The sequence below is a fragment of the Medicago sativa genome, chromosome 8 (genome assembly GCF_051527215.1).
Source record: "Medicago sativa cultivar Bolivia chromosome 8, Bolivia_mono, whole genome shotgun sequence".
NCBI classification, from domain to species: domain Eukaryota; kingdom Viridiplantae; phylum Streptophyta; class Magnoliopsida; order Fabales; family Fabaceae; genus Medicago; species Medicago sativa.
In genome coordinates this window covers 58,625,773-58,652,195 of record NC_140756.1, presented here as the reverse complement: position 1 = coordinate 58,652,195, position 26,423 = coordinate 58,625,773, and the positions used below count along the sequence as shown (strand labels likewise).

Sequence of the window (26,423 nt, the reverse complement as noted above, 5' to 3'; positions counted from 1 at the left end):
GTGAAGACAATAATACTATATATACAGGGATCAAACTAGATATATATCGAATTTTAGGTTAAAAATACAATACACATGTGGAGGCAAGTGGGGTCGCTTGACCCCATTGCCCCCACACTAGATCCGTGCCTGCTTGGCATAACAACTTGCATAATCTAAGGAAAAGGGAAATAAAGGAATCGTAAATTTAGGAAAGGAAATAAACTGAACCATAAAATTAGGAAAGGAAAATAACTGAATATAATCAATTGCAACTCTACTTCCTCTCAAATCCTTCATCTAACGTGGTCGTATCAGTATCATGGTCAAGTTCATCTTGGAAACATTCTGGATTGAATGAATCCTTCTACAACTTCATTTATTAGAGGTTTTGAGGCTTCAAATGTCTCACAATCGGATTGGAATTCTATTACCAGCCTTTGTGGGAAAGCCTGACTGATATATCAGTTTCAAGTCCAACTTGTATAGAACTCTATTAGATCAAAATAACATTTTCACATTAAACTTCATTTAACTTAAACTTTACCTTACATAAACTTGAACTTACAATGCCAGCGTAGGTTTTTGAGCAGTCCACAACAAAACTCTTATCTCATATAACAAAAATGGCTATCACTACTCCCAATTCCAATGCTCCATAAAACAAACTCGTGGTGGTTCACAAACAGTCAGGTAAACCTTAAACAACAATTTGATTCTTAAATGTGCTCACTATGCCAAAGATAGCAATAGAAATCACACGATTTAAGTATTATATGTCTGCTTTTGTTTTGTAGACTGTTGAGAGAAATGTTAAAGATGCACGAACCCTTATTGCTGCGCAAAAGCCAAGCGAAATTGTTTTGCCTTAGAGTCTTCTCGACCAGGCTCTTGCTATCTCTCCATGCTCATATCAAGCCCTTGAACTTCGAGCGGGGTCTTTGCTATGTTTGAGATTGAGAAGGTTCAAGGACGTTATGCTTCAAGACCATACTCCTAATTTAAAAATGGCAGATGACTCAAGATCGGATTCCTGTGTTGTAGATCAGAGTTTGTTCGAGCGCTTCTTTGATTTGATAAAGTTTGTAAGTCACATCCTTTGACATTCTTACGTTTAATAATATTTTTTTTCTTATTTAAAAAAAGAACAATTTTTTATTTACTATTGAAAAGGGTTTCATTGCTTTGATCTGCAAGCTCTCTCTCTCTCTCTCTCTCTCTCTCTCTCTCTCTCTCTCTCTCTCTCTCTTTCTCTCTATATATATATATATATATATATATATATATATATATATATATATATTAAGTTAATATTGATTAAGATAGTTGATATCTGGATAAATGTTTATTGACTTTTTTTTATTGAATTTTATTTAAGTGAAGTACAGATAATTGGTTTTAGGGAAAACATATTTCCATTTAGGTCAATTGGACAATGCACCAGTTATTCTCCAGATGGGAAAAGGCCTCGCTATAGATCCATTCCGCTGCAAAAGCTCAGTCTTGGTCTGACCATTGTTTCCCTGAATGTAACATACTGTTCTTCAACGACACCATTTCGAGGCCACCAACAGTCGCACCATCTTGAAGCCCTCAAACCTATGTGAAATTGTAACCCATTATTTTGTTACTATAAAACTACAAAGGCAGAATTTTATCTTTTGAAGGTGTTTCACAATTCAATTTGAGGGCTTCGTGATGGTGTGATTGTTTGCGGCCATGAAATGGTGTCGTCGGAGAACAATATGTTGTATTTAAGGAAGCGATCGCCAGACCAAGACCCGCTCTTGTAGCCAAAAGCACCTACAAAGCTTTCACCGTGTCAGAGAAGAACCTTTTCTTGGTCCAATAGGCCTAAATGGAAACATCTTTTCCCCAAAACGAAGTATTTGTAATTCACATTTAAATTCAATAAAAAAACCCAATAATCATTTATCCATGTATCGACTATCTTAGTCAATACTAACTTATTCGATATACAAGTAGATGGGTCTTCTTTATTATATACTACCTCCGTCTCTAATTATAAGACCCTTTTGAGAATTTTTTTGTCCCTTTTTATAAGACCCCTTTGCTATTTCCAACTACATTAATTATTTCTTTACATACATGCCCCTATTTATTATACATATTTTTCTTCAATCAACAATAAATAACATGTTGAAAACATAAACCAACCCTCTCTCTTAAAGGATAAAATTGTAAAAACAATAGTAATTACAAACATATTTAATACAAATATCCACTATCTTAATTCCCGTTATTTTTTCAAAAGGGCCCTATAATTAGGGACGGAGGTAGTACAAATATAAATTTAATGTACATTGATTTGAATTTGATAGAAGTTTTTAAAATCAAAAGTCGGGTAAACATTTCATTAATAGCTGGTAAAAACATTAACTCAAACGCATGATACTAGAGATTTCGATCTGATCTCAATTTTCATTGTCATTAAATATAGACTAAATTAAAAACCATTCACTTGGTCAAAAAAAAAAAAAAAATTCACGTTTTACAGATTCCATCCCTTTTTTTTTTGACAAAAGTTTTATAGATTCCATCTATGACATTAACTAAATTATTTGCCATACTTTTCTAACACAAATCACCTAATTTCTCACCCATCTTACAAGGAGTGTTGTGTGTGTGTATATAAACTGTTATCTCTGTCAAAAAAAAAAAAAAAACTGTTCTAATATCGGATATGCATTGAAAACCAACTAGAATTAATCGCTTATTAAGATTTGTAAAAGTTGTGTAACCTTAAATAATTATTTTGTTACGGTAATAAAAAAATTATTTTGTTTGGTCAAGAACTTTTATTTATTCATTTACATTATAACCATGTCAAATTAAATATCATAATGCACTTTAAAATAAATAATACATGAAAAAAATTGTAACATTTTCTTTACCTCCAATATCCTTCATTATCGCCGCTTTTAAAGAAATCAATCATGAAACACTTTTATCAAATCAGAGAAGCGCTTGAATAAACTCTGATCTAGAACACAAGAATCTGATCGATCTTGAAATTTTAAACTAGGAATATAGTTCGAAGCATATCTCAACACCCTTGAACCTTCTCAGACATTAGCAAAGACCTCGCTCAAAATTCAAGGGCTTGATCTGAGAATGGAGAGATAGCGAGAGTCTCATCAAGAAACTCAAACCCAAAACAATTTTGCGTGGTTTTTGGGCAGCAATAAGGGTTCGTGCATCTTTAATATTTCTCTCAACAATCTACAAAACAAAATCAGACATATAATAATACTTAAATTATATTTCCATTAACATCTTTGGCATAGTGAGCACATTCAAGAATAAAATAATTGTTTATGGTTTACCTGACTGTTTGTGAACCACCACCAGTGCTTGTTTTTTGGAGGATTGGAATGGGGAGTAGTGATGGTCATTTTTGTTATGTGAGAGAAGAGATTTCAACCTAAAACTTCACTTTGTGTTTGTTTGTTGAGAAGTGGTAGAACCCAAAGTGGGTATTTAACCTTGAGCTCAAGAAATAAATAAGGTAAGAAAATAAATGGAAACGCGTCAATGAGAACGAGAACGGAAAGAAACCTTTGTTATTGCCTCTAAAAGAGGAGAAGTGAATCAGCTTCTACGTGCCAAATTAAAATCATGATAGATCACCTGTAACGGAAAACATACCAATTTGAGACATTTTTTTAAGGAACCAATTTAAGAGACATGTATGACACTCATAATTTGGCAGATAGGTCATTTGTAAATCTTCAAGTGAATTTCTTTTTCCATCCTTACATATTTTGGCGGAGAGGTCATTTGTAAATGTTTAAGTGAATTCCTTTTTCCATCATTTCATATTTTGGCATATAGGTCATCCGTAGAAAATGGTTCGAGAACTACACCTCTAATATAGTTTCAAACCACTCTTTTTAATACTAAAACCAATGATTTTAATACTAAAACCAATGAATTACGGTGTTACCATCATTCTAACTTTAACATCTCCAAATGATCTATATGGTACTGCAATTCCGAAGGGACATTATATCTAGAAAAAGTTCATGGTCTTAAGAACACTCTTAATTCCGAAGGGATAGAAAAGAAAGGGGAGAAGAAAGAAAAAAAATTTCAACAACTCAATAGAATTCTTTTTTCGGTGTGTGGATGAACTATGTGAACTCTATTATAGAGAAAATTCACAAATAATTTTTGAAAAACTTTGTGAACAAGCAATTCACATATTAATTGTGTTCTCGCGAGCTCAACTAAATTGGTAGGAACAAAACATAATATATGCAAGGTTGGGGTTCGAACCTCGGCCACCACCAAAAAAAAGATTCACATATTAATTGTGAACAAGCAATTGACATATTAATATTGAATACAAAAGTATATTTTATTGAGTACCAAAATATTTTAAATCAAGTACTAAAATATATTAGATTACATACCAAAATATTTCAGATTGTGAACTAAAATATTTTTGATAGTGATACCAGTAGAAGAAAATATTTCAGATTGTGAACTAAAATATTTTTGATTGTGAACCAGCAGAAGAAAAATCTTAAGAAACAACTCCTTGATGGGAAGCAGCCAGTTAACAACCATTCCAGGGGGCACCGCCAACCTCCTCGCAGTGAATTTTTGGAACGTCCGCGATATTGGTAACTACGATTCCAAAGTTTTTTTAAGGCCTTTATTACTATTATTTAGAGAGGGTAATTGCTCGCTGACAAGTTGGCTAATATGGGACATGGTATTTAGGGTTCAGTTTGGTTAACGACTTTACCTCCCCAGTTGCGTTTTGATTTCTTTCGAGACAGATGTGGTTTTCCTAATTACAGACTCCCATAGTCTGTTGCTTTTTATTTATTTTTTTCCTTTCTTTTCTTTATTCGAGGGTCTTGGCCTAGTCCCCCCTCTTGTATATATTTTTCCCCCCTTTTTTATTAAAATTTTGAGTTAGGCGGTAGCGATGGAGATTCTTCGGGGTGCCAACCTTGTTGGGATGTCGGTGCTTCCTCTTGATGCCTGTTCTAGCTCTTGGCTTATCCAAAAAAAAAAAAAACGTTGTTCAAATCTCTATCGCTTACTAGAAATTAGCTACGAATTAGCTACAAAAATGACTTGTGTCAGAGGTTAAGTGTTTAGGAAATTCAATTACGACGGAGAATGTTTTGCCATGCGGTATCAGTTAAGCACATGTTTAATTATCAGTGTCAGAATGAACACGATTGAGACGAAGGACATTTTGATAATTGCACGCGATGATTATATAAGGGTGTCTGGTCTCAAAATCTTCATTGTTTCATGTTGTTTCTCTCTCTAAGCTTACAAGACCAGAAATTCTCTCCTGCTTCTCTCTAGGGTTATGAATTCCATCCTTTTCTTGTGGCTCAATCCTCTCTAAATTCATCACTCTTAGATGATCAAGGCTTTGGGGTGGATTATTCATCAAGATTGCTTGAGGATGGATCTAGCTTAACCTTTCAAACATTGGATTCTTGAACTAGAAGCTTTGCATGCTAGGGTTATGGCTAGGGAGTAGAAGATTTTAGTGTAAACTTCAGATTAGAGGTGAGTTCTTAGATAGATTTCCTCACCATTGGGTTGTATGTGATTGTGTGAGTTTATGAACTTATGATATTGTACTCTTCCCATTGATTCTTGAAGAAATTGTGTTAATGGTTGCCATGCAATGAACCTATATTGTTTTCCATGTATTCTGGGTGCATTGTGGATGCCAAGGACTTGATTTTGAGGGTTTTAGGTCAAAAATACGAATTTTGAAATTTAGGTCCTGAAGAAACTCGCTATTAGCGAAATATTTCGCTAAAAACCAAAAACCTCCAGAGGCAACTCACCATTGGCGAGTTTGACAGCCTCTTGGAAGTTCTTGGCTTGTTTCAGAGGTTCTGTGGTGTCGTCTAAGGCATCCTTTTGCAGTCTTTTCAAATGTTAAAACCCCTCGAACAACAAGTAATTATTGTACCTTGCATTCAATGATTCTCAAAGGAAATGTGTAGGCAAACATTGACAAATTCATCAAGGAAATGGCATAGAGAGCAAATCATGAATTATGCCGGGTAGGAGTTAACCCTAAGAATGGGAAAACAATAGAGCCTCAACGTAGGCCGTCGAGAACAAGTATGTTATCATGTAACCTAAGTACATTAATTACACTACAAGAAAATGGCAATTTAGCTTCAATAAAATTAGCATCAGACCATTTCTGATGCTAATAGCGTCTATTTAGCGTCCACAATTTCAAACGCAAATGACTTTTTTGAAGTCAATATTTTTACACAACCTTTGCATCAGTATGGGTGGATGCTATTAACTGATGCTAAAATATTATAGGCTAAGTTTTTAAATAGCATCTATCAAATCCGATGCTAAAATCTTCTAATTTTAATTTTTCAAATAGCATCCACGTGTTCTGATGCTAAAGAGCAAAGATATTAATTAATTAATTAAATAAAAATGAAATTATTATTCAATTAAACAAATACACGGGTTGAACAAAGTAACAAATACACCTCAATTCATTTCTTAAACACTGACCCACAAACAAACCCTTCAGACAAACGCCTTCTTCCTCAGATCTTGCCGTCGCCCTCCTCCTTCGTCCTCCATCTACGGCCACCATGAGCATAGATCTGAGAAGCAGAATCAATTTCTGCAACTTCTGATCATACAAGCTTTCCATTGGACCGAAGAGTTTCATGTTTTGAGCATCTTCATCGTCAACCTTTTTCTCTCCCACAGCGGTAATGGTGTTCTTTGATAACCTACGATCTTTTCTTCTTTCTCTTTCAATTTCTTTTAATTTCATTCTAGACTAAGAAGTTCCTTTCCTTTCGTTTTCTTTCTCATCTATTATACTAAGAAACGAAGACGACGGTGCGGGAGAGCATCGTGTTGAAATCACTTACTCCTTGTAAGACCTTTCTCTCTTTAATCCTTTCTTCGTCTTAAAATTTCACTTTCCCTTTTTGATTTTGTGAAATTTCTGGTAGTTAGGGTTGCAATCCTGTTGCGTTTGAACACTCGATGGCTTTGGGGTTTTTGAACAATGTCTCGAAAATCGTTTTTTGTTTGTTTTGTACATCCGTGGTTGGTGTTGTATGGGATTATTATTGTGGTTTTGAGGCCGTGGTTGTAGTGGAGTATGGTCAAAAGAGGGTGTTTTGTTGAGGATCGGTTTGGAGATTTTGTGAGAAAGCTTGTTGAGGTGTCTGAGACATTGATCTTTTTACTAACCACCGGATTAATTTTGTGCTTGTGAAGAGTGTGGTAGTATTTGTATGTTTCATTCATCCCTTGCCCATGTCAATTTAATTGGTTGTTGGTTGTACTGATGTAAGTCTAGATTTTCTTGTATTTTTAATAATACTGAAATTTTAAAAGAGCGAAACTCTCATGGTTTGCATTGTATGTGGTTATCAAAAAGTAAGCATACATTGTAAATCAATCATGTAATTGCTTGAAAAAGTTAGTAATTATCAAATTTACTTTCTATGTGAACAATTTTAGTCATGATAAATTTGTAATTCTTGTTTGTTTATTGTTGTTAGTTACTTAGGTATCCATGACATGACAATAGTTGTCTCCTTCTTGTGGTAGTTGTAGAAGAAAACAAGTTTATTAATTGGCGAAGTGCTTGTAAATGTTTTACCCTTATTTCTTGTGTATGATTCACTTCCAACTATTATTAATTAAACACGTTGCCTTCACTCATTTTCTTCTACCTTCTTCCGTATATACTTACTTAGGCCAATGTGTTTGGATTCTCACACAATAACATATGAGATCACCTTGTTTTTATTGTCTAAAAGAACAAAGAAAAAAAAAATTAGATAAGGAGTTTCTTAAGAATTGATCCTTGTTCTTTGAATAGTCATGTAAGCAATATTTTTGGTAACTCTAAAAAAGAATAGTTGAGGAGTTGTACGTTGCTATCTGTGTGAAACACAACTATATGGTTTGGATGAAGCAAAGTTTAACATTATATTTCACTTTTATGCCAAAACAAAGTTTGATTGTTTGAATAATTGCAGCATGTTTTCAATTATGATTATTTCCTTTGTTTCAATCGTAAGGGGCTGCTTTTGTACTGTGTATCTTGTTTGCACCTATTTCTAGCATCTCTTTTGCACGTACTAGTGTGTCATTCATTCATTTTGCTTGTATGAGCAGAAAACAACAAACACAGAGCCAACAAATTCCCCATATCTCCATTCGATCAGATCAAGAAACTCGTCAACCACCTTGAATGCTCCTTCCTCTACCACCTTTTTAACCTCCACACACTTCCCAATTTTACCTCGAATCCCCACAAGTTTAGATCCCTTGAATGTTACATTTATAAGGGCTTTGACACATGCTTTCTTAGCTGAGTTATGAGATGATATATCTTTCATGAAGTTGATGCCATGTGTACTTTGATAATGGATAAAAATGGAATAAAATAGTCATTGTAAGCTTTGAGTTCACTGATTATATATAGGTTAAGAATTTCAATGCAAGAATAAAACAAACTATCTATGAAGTTATTCTCTCCTTTCGAGTTTGGTATCAATGTGTGTGCTTATATTTACGTTGTGATGTCATTCTTCTAATTTAGGTGGAATATGTACAATCTAAGAGGTACTTGCTGGCTGGCAAAGGTTGATAGCAGATGCAAAGTAAAACTCTTTATTCATTCCAAGATTCAAATTTTATATACCTCGTGGAATATTTATTGGTAGTAGTTAACGAGGGAAGATATTCTTTCTGAAAATGTTGCTCACTTCTACATTGCTCAAATTATTCTTGCCATCAACTCAGTATACATCAGCAACACTATCTACATAGGTATGTCTATTTTCGATTTGTTCGTATTTTGTTCTATTAGTTGGCAATAGTCAGTTTATACATAACATGATATGAGTTCTAGCTTATGGTTTGTTCTAACAAATAGAAAACACCCTGCTCTAAAGTAGTAAATAAGCATTATTTTACATGTAAGCTACTTACCATATTAACAAGAAATGCAGGTGTTGAATAGATCCAATGCAAATTATATTTAGCTTGTCATTAGAATATAAATGACTATAGGTAGGGACAATCTTCCGTCATTGTCCATTTTTTATGTTGTCCTGACATGAGTTATATTAAATCATAGTCACATAATTCGTGGTTCGTTCGGTACGCGGTACGAATTCGGGTACGCGGTACGCAACTTTTAAAGAATTCGGTACGTAGGGGGTATACAGAGACGGTACGTTGTTCGGTACGTTCAAATATAATAATCATATTTATGAGTTAATAAATTATTTAGTTTAAAAAATAAAAGAATATGTTAAAAGAAAATATTGATAACATTATTAAAAATTAGAGAACACATAAATATATAAATAAAAATTTACATAAAAAATAAAAATAAGGAGCGTTGTAAATTTATTGTGAAATAGCAAGAGACAGCTCATCGGTGGAAAAGAGGTTTGCACGTGTTCTCTTTTTCAGAGGAATAGTAAATAATTTACGGATTTCTTAATTGAATTAAACCTAATCTCTTAGAAAAAAGAATAAACATGTCCCTACTCATTCTCTTTCTTATCCCTTCATCTTCTTTACCCTTTCACAATTTTTGCTTATAATTTGCAGATCTTGTTTCTCCCTTGACATTATTGCAATTAATCAAAGAATGGTGGAATCTGAGAATAAATTCCCGTCTTTTCTTTACCCTAAATTGAGATTCAAGACTGGAAAGTGAAAAACTATGAGGTTTTTTTACGGGTTCCCTCTTTCAACTAGTTGGTTCTTTGTTTTCTGTGAATTCCAGAAGAATTTGGACGAACCAATTCGCAAAACGCGAATTGGTTCGCGGTTCCCCTGTTGATGGACGAATTCTGTGACTATGTATTAAATTATTGCATAGTTAACTTGTTTTATCATTTTTATAATCCAAATATAGAGTATGCTTATGAGTTTGTGTTTTAATCTCATGATATTTTCTAGGGAACAATTACGCTGAGCAATGTTGAAAGGAGGTTAATGCACTGCGAAACTATATCAATGTATCATACTACTTAAATAATTTTGTAACTGTTATTAAATGATTTTATGTTTTGAGGATTTGTTATCAAATGATGGATGGTCTGTACTTATGAATATGTTATTAAATTTTGGTTCCATGTTTATGTTTTGGTTATGCATTTTTGTATGGAGGATAATTTTCTTTTTTCATAATTTTAAAATTAATATTTTAAGTCGGTTAAAATATTAACCGATTTCAAAAGTAAATTTTGGCCTAGTTAGAGTCCACAATTTTGAGCGCGTAAATTTTGGCCTAGTTAGAGTCCACAATTTTGAGCGCTAAATTTGACAGGAATTATTTTTTACATTTGATTTAGCATTCACATTTACTGATGCTAATTTTAGCTTAATTTTTAGCGTCCACTTTTATAGATGCTAAGTAGCGTCTACATTTATATACATTCTGATTGTTCATTTAGCTTCAATTTTAGCGTCCACTTTTGAAGATGCTATTTTAGCGTCAGTAGGATGCTAGTGTTTAGCATCCAAGCTTTTACTGTCGTCAATTTTTTGGACTCTTTACCGACTCTAAAAGGCTATTAGCATCCACAATTTGCCTTTTAGCATCCATTTTCCTGCTGAATCTAAAACACCATTTTCTTGTAGTGTTAGGTATAAGTTATGTATGAATAAGAATATGCACGTAATGGTTGACCTCTAAACGAGTAGGTTACAGACTCGTGGTGATCATTCAAGTAAGTTTACATACAAGCCCTTTATGTATGAACAAGACTATAAGTAATATGAACATGTCGTGTCTTTCCGTTATCCACGCCAGGGGGATACGAGAGGTTCACGTTAGGGGGACGGGATACGGTCCACAAGGTAGGCCCACACGACATTAAGAGGAGTTCTGGTGTTAGCCTTAGCTAGGAGTTTCACCGGTTATGTCATGGGATTAATTTCCGGGGTTACTCCACTCTGGATTAATCCGTAAAACGAACCAAGATAATGTTGTTTGTTACACGCTAACCTCTAACATAATGAGTGACTATGAACATGATATGATACGATATGATTACGCTATGATGTGTATAGGTATATGCTTCTGCAACAAATTACGAACTCACTGTCGACGATATTAGCTTTCCCCGATCGTCCAGTCAGAATATGTTATGCACATGATATGTTTAAATCATGATAGTGACGGTTTCCGTCATAGTGGTCTTAGTTCCCTTGACCGCCATGGTATGCATAGCATTTAGCATGACTTATAAGTTATGGCATGTAGAGATTTATGGCGATCTTAGTTATGCACGATCGTCTAGATAAGTAAGTTCCACACATGTATAATCAACCGAATGGTTGTGTTGTAGACACGTGGTGACCGTAGGTTTTCCCCGAGGTTGCCCATAGCCTAGGACTAGGTAGAACTCATTGAGACATTATGTCTCATCCCAAATCCTAATTTGTTTCAGATCAACATGTTGGTTTAGTAGGACGTGACAGATATGTGACCGAATGGATGTTCAACACGTGCTCGTTCGTACTGGTTGCAAGATATTCTTAAGGATTCAAGTGTTCATGTGATTATGTATTGGATGTGTAGTGTTGTATCATTAGATGTACGAACGTGATTTGTTGTATTTATTTATTCATTCGAAGACTTATGTTGTAAACTTTAATGTATCCAGTACTAAAGATAATGCACATGTTAAACTTCATAGATACGTTTAGTATGAGCGTTACATGACCGTAGCAAATCGTATATTTTCTTGTAGTGAGAAATGACTTTTCTTTCCATTGTACGAGTCTACGAGATACAGCTATATTCATGATTTATTTTTGTGGTATAGGATGAGTCAGTGTTACTATAGGTTTTAGTGACACCATTTTTCCCACCATCCTTTTGTATAGGTTTTATAATCTTGTTTTTACGTAGTTTATCATAATTTGTTAATACTTATAATTAAATATATATAAATATATTTATCAAACAAAATCAAATGAACCTTTAAGCATAATTAAAAATTATCAGCAAACTTTCAAACATGTGAAACTACAAAATAATCGTAACAAAAAAAATACAACATAATAAATAATAAACTAAAAATATCATATTGTATTTAAAAAACATGCAAAGTCATAACAATCTCAAAGTCATATCTTATCCACTTGTTTCCAGTTTTACTTCATCTAGACAAAATAAGCTTCTAATCTTCCTCTCATCCATGTTAATTAGTGCCATCATCTTCATCATTAGTGTATAGACTAAGATAATTCATTTTGACAGAGACACCAGAAGAATCTGGAACCTATCAAAACAATGAATATGTTTCACGCCTTCATGTTATATTGAAATTTCTTAGATTCAACTTTTGTCCATAGATCTTCAAGTTTATAAGGGACGATACCGTCTTCATTTTTAAAAGTAGGCTAATTAGGCCAATAATTTACAGTTCTCCAAACTTCCAAAATAGCAAAATTAATAAAAAAAATAAAAATTAACTAGTAGGATTATAAATTATATTCTATTTTATAACCAAAAATAAATTATATTCTATTTTATTTTAATTAAAACCTTTTTTGACCAAAAATAAATATATTTAAATATATAAAACCTTTTTTTGGAATATAATAAATAAAATTATTATTAACAACACATAAGGATTTTGGACTAAAAAAAAACACTTAATTTTTGGTCAAAAATATTAAAAATTAAATCCTTATTTTTGACAAAAGAAATTCTAAAAAGGTTCCTTCAAAAAAAAAAAATACTAAAAAGGTATTTTTTTTTTGTTAAAAAGGATTTTGTTTTTTGGGGGTCCATACCAACTGATCTAAGTTCACGAGCACAAAAGGATTTTGTTTTAACAACACATAAAAGGGAAGTTGTTATTTATTTTTTGACTAAAGGAATTTTTTTTTTGGCATGGTGGTATTGGCTTGGGACCTGGAGCGTGCTCCTCCTCAAGGTCACAAATTCTATTCATTCCAGTGCCAATTTGGGTAGGCTAATTTAGCATTTTTTTAAAATAAATTATTTATATTATATTTTTTCTTCTTCTCATTATTGTTTTTTTGTTGATATAATATCTCTCATAATTTTTTGAATCGCTGACTAAGTATATTAATTTGGTACATTGAACTAGTTTTTTTTTTTAATATAATTTATAATAAGATTCGTTTATTCTGAAAATTAAAAAAAATCACAATTAATTATTTATTTATATGAAAATAGTTACAATTAAAATCGTATTAAATAGTTGGCAGGGACATGCATTGTTATATGCAGGGGCTGGGGTTCGAACCCCAGACACCCTACTTATTCACCTTAAAAGAGGTGAATTCTAACCACTAGGCTACCTGACAAAAAAAAATTATAAAATATAATCACAGGTAATTGGTAAGATTATAAATGATATATGATATCATTTTTAATTTTACTATATATATATATACACACACACACACACACATATATACACGGCCAAATACCTCCCTGAGTCCTTTAAGTTTCACGTTTGTTTCAGATAGGTCCTTTAAGTTTCTAAGGTTTCAGATAGGTCCTTTAAGTTTCGAGTTTTTTTCGGATAGGTCCTTTAAGTTTCTAAGGTTTCAGATAGGTCCTTTAAGTTTCAAGTTTGTTTTGAGTTTGGTTTAACGGACATATCAACTTTGGCTTAACGGAGGTTGATAGAAAGGACCTATCAAAAACAAACTCGTAACTTAAAAGACCTATCTGAAACCTTAAAAACTTAAAGGACCTATCCGAAACAAACTCGAAACTTAAAGGACCTATCTGAAATCCGAGAAACTTAAAGGATCTATCTGAAACAAACATGAAACTTAAAGGACTCGAGGAGGTATTTGGCCTATATATATATATATATATATATATATATATATATATATATATATATATATATATATATATATATATATATATATATATAGAGGATGTATATTATGAGAATGCCTATCTTATATGAGAATGATGAGAATGATCATCAACCATTAGATCAAAAATAAATGGTTGCGATTAAAAAGTCACATATGTACCTCACTTTATTACATCAATTCTCATAAACTCTTTCCCTTTTCATTTTCTTCTCCCACAATCATAGCTAAACAAAATTAAATAATATTCCATCTAATTAAGTCATCTTGAATTCGTTGTATACTAAGAAAGCAATTTTTTTTTTTGAATAAACTAAGAAAACAATTAAAAGTAAATTAGTTTTGTTTTATATTTTTGATTGTTCTGATACATTATATGATACATACATGTTGAAACTCCATGGAAACATGAGAGAGCTGAAAACACAAGGCGAAAGGGAAACACGATTTCAGATCCACAATTGCGAAACCGCCGCCGCCAGAGGCACAATCAGAATGACGACAATGAAAAGTCAAACTCAATTTCAACCATTGTTGTGATTTTGGATTTACAAACGAAAATAGCATTGTACATATTTGAAAGTGATGAGCACAGAGAAGGGAGGCAGTGACAATTTAATTATCACATACATTTACAATTTATATTAAAAAAGGATTCATGTATTTTTACAAAAAGGGAAAGAAAAAAAAAGGTGTAGGTACCTTCAACTTCTTAGTTCTTGCCATTTTAGGTTTTGTTGAAGATTTTAGTAAGAAAATAAAACGAGAGTATGAGATTGGGAGTGATGATCTAAACCTTCAGGTGAGAGAGAAAGAACCTAGGAAGTTTATCATGTAAAATCCTAGTATTAAATCTCTTTTTAAATCATATTTATGGGAGTAATGATTGTGGAGATAAGAAGATGAAAAGGGAAATGAGTTTATGAGAATTGATGTAATAAGGTGAGGTATATATGTGACTTTTTAATCTTAACCATTTATTTTTGATCTAATGGTTGATGATCATTCTCATCATTCTCATATAAGATAGTCATTCTCATAATATACATCATCTATATATATATATATATATATATATATATATATATATATATATATATATATATATATATATATTAAAATAAAAAAGGACATAAGTATTATTTGAAAATGACTTTAAAGGTATTTTTTAGTAAAACTTAAAATGGAAAGGAAAATGCTATTTATCTAGAAAAATAACATCAAGAATTTTTCAAGACACATGTGGCAAGTTTTAATTGCATGATTTATTTGTTTACCTCCTATTTTTCAGCCACACCTCCTTGAATTGTGGCAAATAGTGCATTGTGATTGGTTGCTCTTTATTCTTGAAGAATTCTTGATGTTTTTTTTCTAGAGATATAGCATTACTCGGAAAGGAAATCATCATTTATTTCATCAAAGAAAAAAGAAATCATCATATATTTTTTAGTAAAGGAAAGTTGTTATATACTTTTCTATTTTTATTTATTTCTTGTTATTCTCTTTATGTTGATAAAATCTGCATCCTAATTTTCTGAATCGCAAATTAAGCATATTAATCTGCTTAGTTGAACTAGTTTTTTAATATAATTTTTTTTGGTCAAGAGTTTTTTTTAATATAATTTATTATAAGATTTATTTCCACTTAAAAATATTTATTTATTTATTTATAAGCTAAAAAATTAAATTAGAGTTAATTGTTTGTATTAAAATAATTTCAATTAAAATTCTATAAAAAAACAATCACAATTAATTAATATCCTTAAAAGATTTTTTTTTGAAGAATTATAATATCCTTAATTAATATCAATTAAAATAATTATAAGATTTTTTTTTGAAGAATTAAAAAGGATTTTTTTAATACAAAACTTAAAAGGAAGTTGTTCTTTATTTATTTTTGACTATAGGAAAGTTTTTATTTACTTTTTCCTATTTTCCCATATTTCTTGTATATTTACTTTTCTATTCTTTTTTTATTAATATCTCGATCTTTTTGAGATTCAAATGGACGATAAACTTCAATAGTTTCAACAATATTGAATGTCCAAACTCGAATTCAAGTATTATATATCGAGTATTAAATACCTTAATTTGACCCATCATTTAAAAAATTTAGACAAGAGTTTAAGAGTGAAATACTAGCAGAAAGGGTTTTGAAAGTAAGTGTTATATTTTGTACTCTGTTTTTTCTTTCTTCTTTTCTATTTCTCGTTCTTCTTTTCAAACTCACCACAGCTTTACAATTTTTCATCTTCATTCTCTTCTTTGTATTGCTTCGTTTGGTTCATTTTTCTTCATATTTTCAGAATCCAAATGGAAAATTCAGATCACCACCAACTAGACAAGAAGAAGCCGCATCTTCTCACACCTGTTTCTTCCTGCATCTCACCAAATTCAACCAACCATTCTCCTAACAGTAAAAACATAAACTTTTTTTAATCTCTTTTTTTGTGATTATAATTGTTATTTAATCTTGTTTTTATTATTGATTAATTACGTTATTAATTGAGTCATTGAGAATTCCTCATGTTTAACACATGGTATATGTTTCTTTGAAACGGGAAAAGATATGTATGGGTACGGGTTTTTCGTAAGTTCTCTCAAAATTTTTATAGGTGAAAAAAAAGATTGTTTGGTTTAATGTTTATTACCAGAAACAAGTTGTATCAGTGTATGGTTGCAGAAGTTATTTTTTAATAATGACTTGTTTATATGTTTTACTTACGTAATAACTCGAGATGCTTTCTCCAGGCTGATGCAGGTGTCTTACAGCTCTGCAATCAGCAGCTTGTTCAGCAGACAGAAGTCCAGAAACATGCTATGCAGGATCTTGAAGATAAAACGTTCAAATTCATACAATGACATATTAATTGCAATCAACCAACACTGGGATCAGGTTATTGTTTATTATCATGCTCCGGTTTTTGTCAATTTTGCTCTCTATACATTTTGCTATTTCCTCTTTCAAATGTAAATGGCCATTAGTAGTGCACGTTCTGGTAACCTTGTCGGTCGGCTAGAAAATTTTGTCATATTATTGAACGATGTGCACATTGGTTTAACCTATTTGCTTTTCTAGTTGGTTGATGATATGGCTCTTCTCGGGATACAAGCTGGGAGAGGCAAATATTCTTTGGAAACTTTGGTTTACCGTGATAATCCTCGAGGTAATTTATGTTTAACACACATATCAAGTTCTTTTTATGTAGCATTAAGAAAAAACAATAGACTGACTTTACATTTTTTTTTGCCTAGGTTCCCTTCCTTTGTGTCCTCCGGATGATCTACTTCTATGTAGATTAATCTAGAAAGATTCTATTGAGGGAGGAAGTAATGACGAGATTACTAATTATGTTAAGGAAACCCTTGGCTTTGCATCGGTTTTCTACTAGGGAGTTATTGAAACTCATTCAAGATATCGTTGTTGATCATATGGAAAGAATTAAGGATATAGGTCAGGTTTTACACGAAGATTTATCCATGGAAGGTATAATACATATGAGATATTGTGCAATGATTGAATTGAATTGATAGTTTTTTTTACCATATATCATATATGTTGTATTGCTTAAGTAAATATTTATAATTGATCTTTTGTTTTTACTTATACTTTGGGGGGTGGAAAAAGTTTTTGCCCATGATCTTAACTAAGCTCACATAAGTTAGCCTAAGTCATTTGTTTAGGATTTAACACAAGATGGTCCATCGATAATTTTCCATTTTATATATTTTCTAGGTCTTGAGACCTATATATTTGTTGTTATTTTCTCTCTTCGATACTTATCCTCCGTTTTCCGAAGTGTTTCTCGCACATCAATCATCTGTAAGCCAATCTTCATTTTGTTTTCTTTATATTATTCGTTTATCAAATGTTTACATTAACTACGTCTTGAAATTATTTTACTTAAATATCGTAGATTCGTTCTTTTTGAGAAGTGACGTTCATTCTTGACCACTGCCTAAATCGTGAAATTTTCTAAAGCACAAGGTATGCATTTATTTTGATTTACTCCTTTACACATTGATCATACAAGATATATTAGATTTTTGCGGATTCATTGTTTTGTTTTGTAAAAAATGTTTTTATTGTTGATTTTATGAGTTAATGCTAATATATGGTTGTAGTAATTTATTTGTGATTGATAAGCCAAATTAATTGAGTATTCTGAGGCATATCTTTTGACCTAAAGACAATATGTTGACTAGAAAGCTTTTGTAAAAAAAAAATGAAAGTTTGTTTTGAGAATAGTTGAGATCGAAAGCTTTCTAGTAAACATATTGTCTTTAGGTCAAAAGATATGCCTCAAAATACTCAATTAATTTGGCTTATAAATCACCAGTAAATTACTACAACCATATATTAGCATTTAATCATAAAATCAACAATAAAAACATTTTTTTTACAAAACAGAACAATGAATCCTCAAAAATCTAATCTATCATGTATGATCAACGTGTAAAGGCGTAAATCAAAATAAATGCATACCTTGTGCTTCAGAAAATTTCACGATTTAGGTAGTGGTCATGATTGAACGTCACGTCTCAAAAAGAACGAATCTACGATATTCAAGTAAAATAATTTCAAGACTTAGTTAATGTAAACATTTGATAAACAAATAATATAATGAAAACAAAATGAAGATTGGCTTACAGGCGATTTATGTGAGAGAAACACTCCAAAAAACGGCGGATAAGTATTGAAGAGAGAAAATAACAACAAATATATAGGTCTCAAGACCTAGTAAAAATATATATAAAATGGAGAATTATCGATGGGACATCTTGTGCTAAATCCTAAACAAAAGACTTGGGTTAAATTATGTGAGCTTAGTTAAGGTCATGGGCAAAAAAATTTCCCACCCCCCAAAGTCACTTTGAATTTACTCATTCAAAAAAGACATTTTTTTTTCATCTGAATGTATACTTTTGGACAAATCTTATCTTCTAGAAGTATTCATCTGGAGTTGCATTTCATTTTTTAGAGATGTAATTACTCCCAAAATCATGCCAGTCTGGCTCCTCTTTCATCCCAGTGGTGGCATACTACTCCATCCTTCCTGCAGTCTCTCTTTGACATGGATAAACTAGGATTACCTTTTTCTAGGCTTTCAATGACCCGATTCTGTTTGTTTCTTTCTCTTTTGAACTTTGTTTGTAAGTGGTTCAGGCAGCTCCTGATTGTTTTATTTCATTTCTCTATTTGATAAAAAAAAAAAATTCTTTCTCTGGTTGAGAGTTACATTAATACTTCTTAGGTACATATTTGTAAGATTTATTGTCAATATTTAAACCGATTTGACTGGGAATTCTTCACTCTTACTGAGTTGAGACACTGATTTTAGTATAAATATTTCATTATTTTCTTTCTTCTTCTGTACTTATCGCCATAATAGTGTGTGATTATGAAGATAAATTTTACTTCCTCTTTTCCTGATTATAATCGAGGATTTATACAGATTTGACTGGGAAATTACCACACTTCCCGAGTTCCTAACATGATAATTAATTTATGGATAAAATCAAATTAACTTCAATTTTAAATTTTCCAAATAAACCTTTGCACTAATCTGAATATTTAGGCAAATAGACTAAGCCAAATTAAACAGTTCTTATGATATTTATCTGATTTTTTGATGGTTGAACCTCAATTGGTTTAACCAATTTTTTATTTTAGTTTTTTTTATGCACTTCATTTATTTTTTTCATACTTTTTTTATTTATCTATTTATCATTTGATTCAACCATGGTTAAACCGATTGAACCAAGTGAACCAATGACCTGAAGGTCTCTCCGTTTCAACATCCACTCAGGTTTATAAAGCATCGGAATAGATATATATGACCAGAGGTACACCCTGATATTTATTGATAGATATTTTCCATGTTTCTAGAGATCTTATTGGCTCTTATAAATTTGGCCGATGGCTTTAAAATAATTGTCTCTTGAGAATTTAGTTTTTTAATAATTAAAGGAGAGCTTGATGAGATCATGGCTGAACTTGAAGTGAGTAAAAGAAAACTAGTCAGTTTGAAGATGCAAAAGGATGCATCTATGGGAATGAATTCCTCCAATGCTAATGTAGTGAATGGAAACTTTTCCGCTGAGAAGCTTGCAGAGAGAGCCATGGGTTTTTCCGAGTTGAAAAATTCAATTGAGGAAGCCAAGGTTTTATTTTTTGTGATTTCTTTCCTTCTGTCATTCATTTGTTGATTCTCTGTTTAAGATATATGCTTGGCTGATGTCATAGATAGTGAATGATGATCGTCTTTCCGAGCTTCATGATGCACGGGCATGAAATCTAATATTGACAAAGTAATTCCAAGAACGCCAGGTTTGTAAATTTGAGCCATCTAAAATGGGTTTCTCATTAATTCTTGAGTAATTGAGATGCATATACTCTAGGGTTCCATGTAAAAGTATCTTTTCGTGTGTGTTTATTTACAGAATGAACTAAGTGATAATAAGTATGTGCGTACTTCCCAAGTATACTCTTTGGCAAATGATCAACTTCAACATTGGACCGCTGAATCAGATAGATATAAATCATTGACAGAGTCTCTGCAGGTTAACAATGATTTCTTCATTCTTCTTTGATAATTGATTTTTTTTTTTGCTTCTTCTTTTAAAAATTCTTTTCAAATGCAATTTTAGGCTGGTAGGGTTAACATCTCAAAATGAGAGCGGGAATTGAATTTGAAATTGTAGTCTGCTGTTAATGCAAGGCATACCCATGACAATTCTATTTCAAGTATATAGAGATGGAAGATTCAATTTCAAGTAGAGTCAAAAGAAGTAGTTTAATAAAATCGTCAAATTAATGATTGTCAATGTCACATTCATATTTTTAATATTGTTGAAAAATTTACTACTATAAGAGTTAATATTATATTTGTGCAACAAATCCGAAAATTAATAGAAAATAGTTTATGATTTCATAATAATTGGAAAATCAAAATAATATTAGGAAACCTTTGCATTCGAGAAGAATCAAATCAACTTGTAAATTGTTGAGAAAGAAAAGAAATACAATGAACACTTAGCTAATGCTTACTCAGCAAAAAACCGTTGTTTATCTCAAAGTTGATGGCACTCCTCGGTATCGTGGCAAAGACATCGATGTAAACTTTAGTATCTCGACTTTTCGGTTCTTAAGGATTCTCTCAACGGTTGGGGCGATTTGATGGCCGCCTCATTGAATTTCATGTTAAAGCATTCTTGAAGGATCGTCTCTCGCGACGAGTTCTGCGGGGTGTAGTCTGTGAATCGAAGGCACTGACTTTTTTCTTATCATTGTTCGTGCACCGTTTGTCGTTGTTCCGTGCAAGTTAACATTTCACTCGTGTCTCTTGCCCCCCGGAGTCCCTTCTCTTTTTATAACTTAAAATCGTTGCGGAGGTTGTTCTTGAAAATGAAACACTTCAAGTTGTCTTGGGCGTCGTTGAATTCCACGCCTGCCTTTGTGAACCGCTCGACGTACTCCTTGAGGTTTTTTTTTTCTTCTCATGTACAATGGAATTTAACGCAGTCATGGTTTTAGCTTGCTTCCGCCTCGCAGTGAAGTAAGAGGAAAATTCATCACACAGCTCTCTCCTGAAGTCAATAAAGTTATCTTCCAGCTCCTTAAACTAGGTCATGGTGGGGCCCTTCAACATCAGGACGAACAATTTGCATTTCACGTCGGCCCGTGCCAGGCGGTAGTTGAGGACGATATCTATGTGCTCCACATGTTCGTCCGTATCTGTGGTGTCGCCGTAAGTCTCCATGTTGGGCGGCTTTGCAAAAATGCGAGGGATATGATACTCTGCTATCTTCCTGGTGAAAGGACCAATGAGATGGCTCTTGTGATGGCGTTATGGAGAATCGTCTTTCTTCCTTTGACAACTTCGGTGCGGGGGAAAGTCTTTCCCTATCTGGCTATCCGAAGTTTTACCGGGAGGAGAGTGACTACTTTTTCCTCTATCTGAGTCGTCAGGATGTTTTCCACTGCCTTTGCGACGGTTCGCCAGAAAGAAAGGAGTGTCATCTACCGCCACTGGTGCTTCATGGCGCTTGTTTCGCTGTGCCACCCTGATTTGCGTAGCAATTTCAGTCGGAATAATTTCCTGATTCTTTTTCGTGCGTTCAAGCTTATTATTTTGTTGTTGAAGCAAATTTACCAGATTCGTCAAGATTTTGTTCGTCTTTGGTGGTGGAGGATGCAGAATGTCCTCCGTGCGCGGTGGAGGTGGAGAAACATCCTTAATGTGTGGAGGAGGTGGAGGAAGGAGTGTTACGTTCATCGTTATGGATGAACGAGCATCGATCATAGCATCGAGAATAGTGTTGTTGTTTTTTCCTTCTTGATTCACCGGCTCGAGAATCAGAATCGTTCGATCTTAGAGAACTTGAATCGCAGGACATGATTCTTGTGCGGTGGAGGAGCGTCTCGTGGTAGTTCTTCTACGAGTTCCGGCCATTACTTCAATGAATGGAGCAGTAACTAACAACTGTTGCGGTGGAGGAACGTGTAATTGAACACGGTTACAGTAGAAAAGCGCGTAACAGAAAACAATTATGGTGGAGGATCTTTACAGCGTCGCGGTTAGCGAACTACCCCATCCTTCTAACGCCAAATGATATGTCTGGTGAGGATGGTTGAGAGGTAATGGTGGCAGAATATGCTATGGTACGGTGGTGATGAGTCTTCGCGGTGGAATGAAGGGTGTTAGCAGACACGTTAACACCATAATGCAAGTATAAAGAGTCAAAACAAGTAGCGGTGGGGCGATTTTATTATACTACTTGTTTTGACTTTATATACTTGCACCCTTAGGGAGTATGTCGAGCGGGTCACAAGTGCGGGCGTGGAATTCAACGGCGCCCAAGACAACTTGAAGTGTTTCGTTTTCAAGAACAACCTCCGCGACGATTGTAAGTTCTAAAAAGAGATGGGACTCTGGGGGGCAAGAGACACGAGTGACATGTTAACTTGAACGGAACAACGACAAACGGTGGAGGGACAACGATAAAGCAGAAAGTCAGTGCCTTCGATTCACAGACTACACCCTGCGGAACTCGTTGCGAGAGACAATCCTTCAAGAATGCTTTAACACTAAATTCAATGAGGCGGGCATCAAATTGCCCCAACCGTTGAGAGAATCCTTAAGAACCGAAAAGTCGAGATACTAAAATTTCCAGCTATGTTGTTGCCACAATACCGAGGAGTGCCATCAACTTTGAGATAAGCGACAGTTTTTTGCTGAGTAAGCAACATCTAAGTGTTCATTGTATTTATTTTCCTTCTCAACAATTCACAATTTGATCCGATCCTTCTCGAATGCAAAGGTTTCCTAATTTTATTTTGATTTTCCAATTATTGTGAAATCATAAACTATTTTCTATTAATTTCCGGATTTGTTGCACAAATATAATATTAACTCATATAGTAGTAAATTTTTCAATATTAAAAATTTGAATGTGACATTGACAATCATTAATTTGATGATGAGCTGAAGATTCAATTACAAAAGTGAATTATTGAAAGGAATGATCTTGAAATAGAGATGGAAGAGGCCAAACATGATACTGGTCTGTATATCGCATATTCTCCATTTAGATCTGTAGTGTGTATGTTTGGATCTCCTCATTTCTTACAATATTATATGTTTCAGGGAGAAAAGATCTCAAGCCTGAGTTTCGTGTAATGTCTTTAGCTTTATCTACAGAAATGGGGATGATGGAAAGACAGTTGAAGCGATGGAAAGATGAAGCTCTTGAAGCTGTACCATTGCATGAGAAAGCACATTCGCTAAGAGCGAAATTGAGTGGGAAGGTTATTCACACAAACTTCCCATTCATTTTCTTTCTCACCTACTTTGTGATAGGTCTTTCATCGGAATTTATCCAGATAATTTGAGTGTGTGATGATCTTGTATAGTTACTTTTACATAATATTGAGGTTGGAAGCGCAAGTCTTATAAGTTGTCTTAATTTTTGTTGTTAGTGTTAAACTGTTTTACTCCTTGTATCATTAATTAACTTGCAGAGCAAGTTACCAACATTAGATAACTTGGAAAGCAAGTTTCCTTGTGATTCCATAGAGCCTTATCATGTACTAGCTTTACTTGATCCAAAAGTTAGTTAGAAGTTTGTTAGGTTCATGAACTGTTATAAATAGCAATGTTCTAATAGTTCACCATTCTAATTTTAATGAAATCAGAATTTTCTCTCATGTTCTCTCTTTCTTCTTCAAGATTCAGTTTTCTCTGAGTTTTCACCATGGATATGGTAAAGTTTAAGATGGTATCAGAGCTCCTCTAAGCTCTGCTGCGCATCGTCTCTTTCATTTTTTCTTTCTTCCGGTTATTTTTCTGCTTCTTCTCCGATGGTGCGTGGTAATGCCGATAACGCCGCCGTGAACGGTGGTGTTCTTGGAGGAGCTGTTTTTCCTCCGATTCTCGATCCGTCTCAACTACCTGGTAACGTCTATGACGTTCACGCTTCCGATGGTCCTTCCTCTGTTGCTATCACTCCGGTATTGAACAATTTGAATTATCATTCTTGGGCGCGTTCAATGCGAAGAGCTTTGGGTGGAAAGAACAAATTTGATTTTGTTGATGGATCAATCCCTGTTCCTATGGATTTTGATCCAAGTTTCAAGGCATGGAATCGTTGCAACATGCTTGTTCACTCGTGGATCATGAATTCGGTTGAATATTCCATTGCGCAGAGTATTGTTTTTCTTGAGAATGTAGTAGAAGTTTGGAACGAACTCAAAGAAAGATTTTCTCAAGGCGATTACATTCGAATTTTTGAATTACAGTGTGAAATCTTTGGTTTGAAACAAGATTCACGCTCTGTTTCTGAGTTTTTCACTGCTTTGAAGGTTTTATGGGAAGAACTTGAAGCTTATCTCCCAACTCCAATTTGTGCTTGTCCTCACCGTTGTACTTGTAATACTTGTGTTCTCAATGCTAAACATCAACATGAGATTACGCGTTCTATTCGTTTTCTCATTGGTCTTAATGATCAATTTAATCTTGTGCGTTCCCAAATTATGTTGATGAATCCTTTACCAACTCTCAACAAGATTTTCACAATGGTACTAAAGCATGAAAGACAGTTTAGAGTCTCTGTTCCTGCTGATGAATCAAAGATTCTCATCAATGCAGTGAATTTTCCTAAGTCCCAAGGTAGAGGACGTGGCTATGGAGGTTCTTCATCCACTTCTGGTGCAAAACGTGTGTGTTCTTTCTATGGAAGAAGCAACCATACAGTTGATACTTGTTATAGGAAACATGGTTTTCCTCCAAATTTTGGCAAGAATGCCACTGCTAATAATGCTGCTCTTGAAGTGCATGAAGAAAGGGAGGATCTGGATGATTCAAAGAGTTGCAAAGGGAGTGATTCTTTTGGTATCACAAAGGAGCAATATGAACAGCTGGTTAATCTTCTTCAGACTCAGCAGAGTTCTTCTAGCAAGGTGAACCATGTCACTAATCATGTGACATCAGGTATATCCAGACTCTCATATGCTTTGAATCAATCCAGTTTTGGTTCATGGATAGTTGATTCAGGTGCTAGTGACCATATATGTTCATCCATTAGAGTATTTGATTCTTATCAGTCAATTAAACATGTTCATATTAAGCTACCAAATGGTAATATGGCCATAGCAAAATTCTCTGGCACAGTTCAGTTTTCTCCAGGACTGATTGCTAAGAATGTGCTATATGTTGCTGAATTCAAATTGAATTTGCTATCTGTACCTAAACTATGTGTTGATAGTGACTACATAATAACTTTTGATAATGATAAATGTTTAATACAGGAAAGGAGGAACTTGAAGATGATTGGTTTGGCTGATTTGATAGAGGGATTGTACTTTCTTGCCACACAAGCTTCTTCATCAACCAAGCCTCAACCTGTCATAGCTTAATCTTAAACCAGTTTGCAAAGTTATTCTTTTCTGCCTCAAGAAGCCTTATGGCACTTCAAATTAGGTCATTTGTCCAATAGTAGGTTACTTAGTTTGAAACAATCCTTTCCTTGTATTAAGATTGATGAAAATTCAGTCTGTGATATATGTCACTACTCTAGACATAGAAAATTACCTTTTTAGCTCAGTGTAAATAAAGCAAACAAATGCTATGAAATGTTTCATTTTGACATATGGGGTCCTGTTTCCATTCAGTCTATTCATGGTTATAAATATTTCATTACTGCTCTTGATGACTATAGTCGTTTTACCTGGATTATTCTTTGTAAATCTAAATCAGAAGTCCAAAATCATGTTAAAAATTTCATTGTCATGATAGAAAATCAATTCAGCTGCAAAGTTAAAACTATAAGGACAGATAATGGTCCTGAATTCCTCAAGCCTGATTTCTATTCTTCTAAAGGTGTTGAGCACCAAACAAGTTGTGTTGAGACTCCCCAACAAAATGGGAGAGTAGAAAGAAAACATCAACACATCTTGAATGTTGCAAGAGCACTACTTTTTCAGTCAAAAACAGTTTTGGTCCTATTCAGTTTTGCATGCAGTTTACATCATCAATAGA

General features: G+C 33.4%; 2 protein-coding genes and 1 long non-coding RNA gene across 5 annotated transcripts; all 3 read left to right on the top strand.

The window, feature by feature from the left end:
- Window positions 1-6,523: 6,523 nt before the first annotated feature.
- On the top strand, window positions 6,524-10,146 carry LOC146899967 (uncharacterized). Of its 3 annotated transcripts, none has more exons than XR_015021733.1 (4): window positions 6,524-6,734; window positions 6,854-6,904; window positions 8,591-8,820; window positions 9,967-10,146. It is a non-coding gene; the product is annotated as an uncharacterized LOC146899967 (long non-coding RNA). The 3 variants fall into 3 exon arrangements; XR_015021732.1 differs by adding an exon at window positions 9,613-9,732 and having other exon boundaries at window positions 6,524-6,904; XR_015021731.1 differs by having other exon boundaries at window positions 6,524-6,904.
- Window positions 10,147-24,247: 14,101 nt separating this feature from the next.
- On the top strand, window positions 24,248-24,888 carry LOC146899966 (uncharacterized). The gene is made up of 2 exons (XM_085736888.1): window positions 24,248-24,809; window positions 24,854-24,888. Exons 1-2 carry the CDS (start codon window positions 24,248-24,250, stop codon window positions 24,886-24,888), a joined length of 597 nt encoding a protein of 198 aa, XP_085593014.1.
- A 37-nt stretch (window positions 24,889-24,925) lies between these two features.
- On the top strand, window positions 24,926-25,728 carry LOC146899965 (uncharacterized). Its single transcript, XM_085735437.1, has 2 exons — window positions 24,926-25,376; window positions 25,694-25,728. Exons 1-2 carry the CDS (start codon window positions 24,926-24,928, stop codon window positions 25,726-25,728), a joined length of 486 nt encoding a protein of 161 aa, XP_085591563.1.
- Window positions 25,729-26,423: the final 695 nt, after the last annotated feature.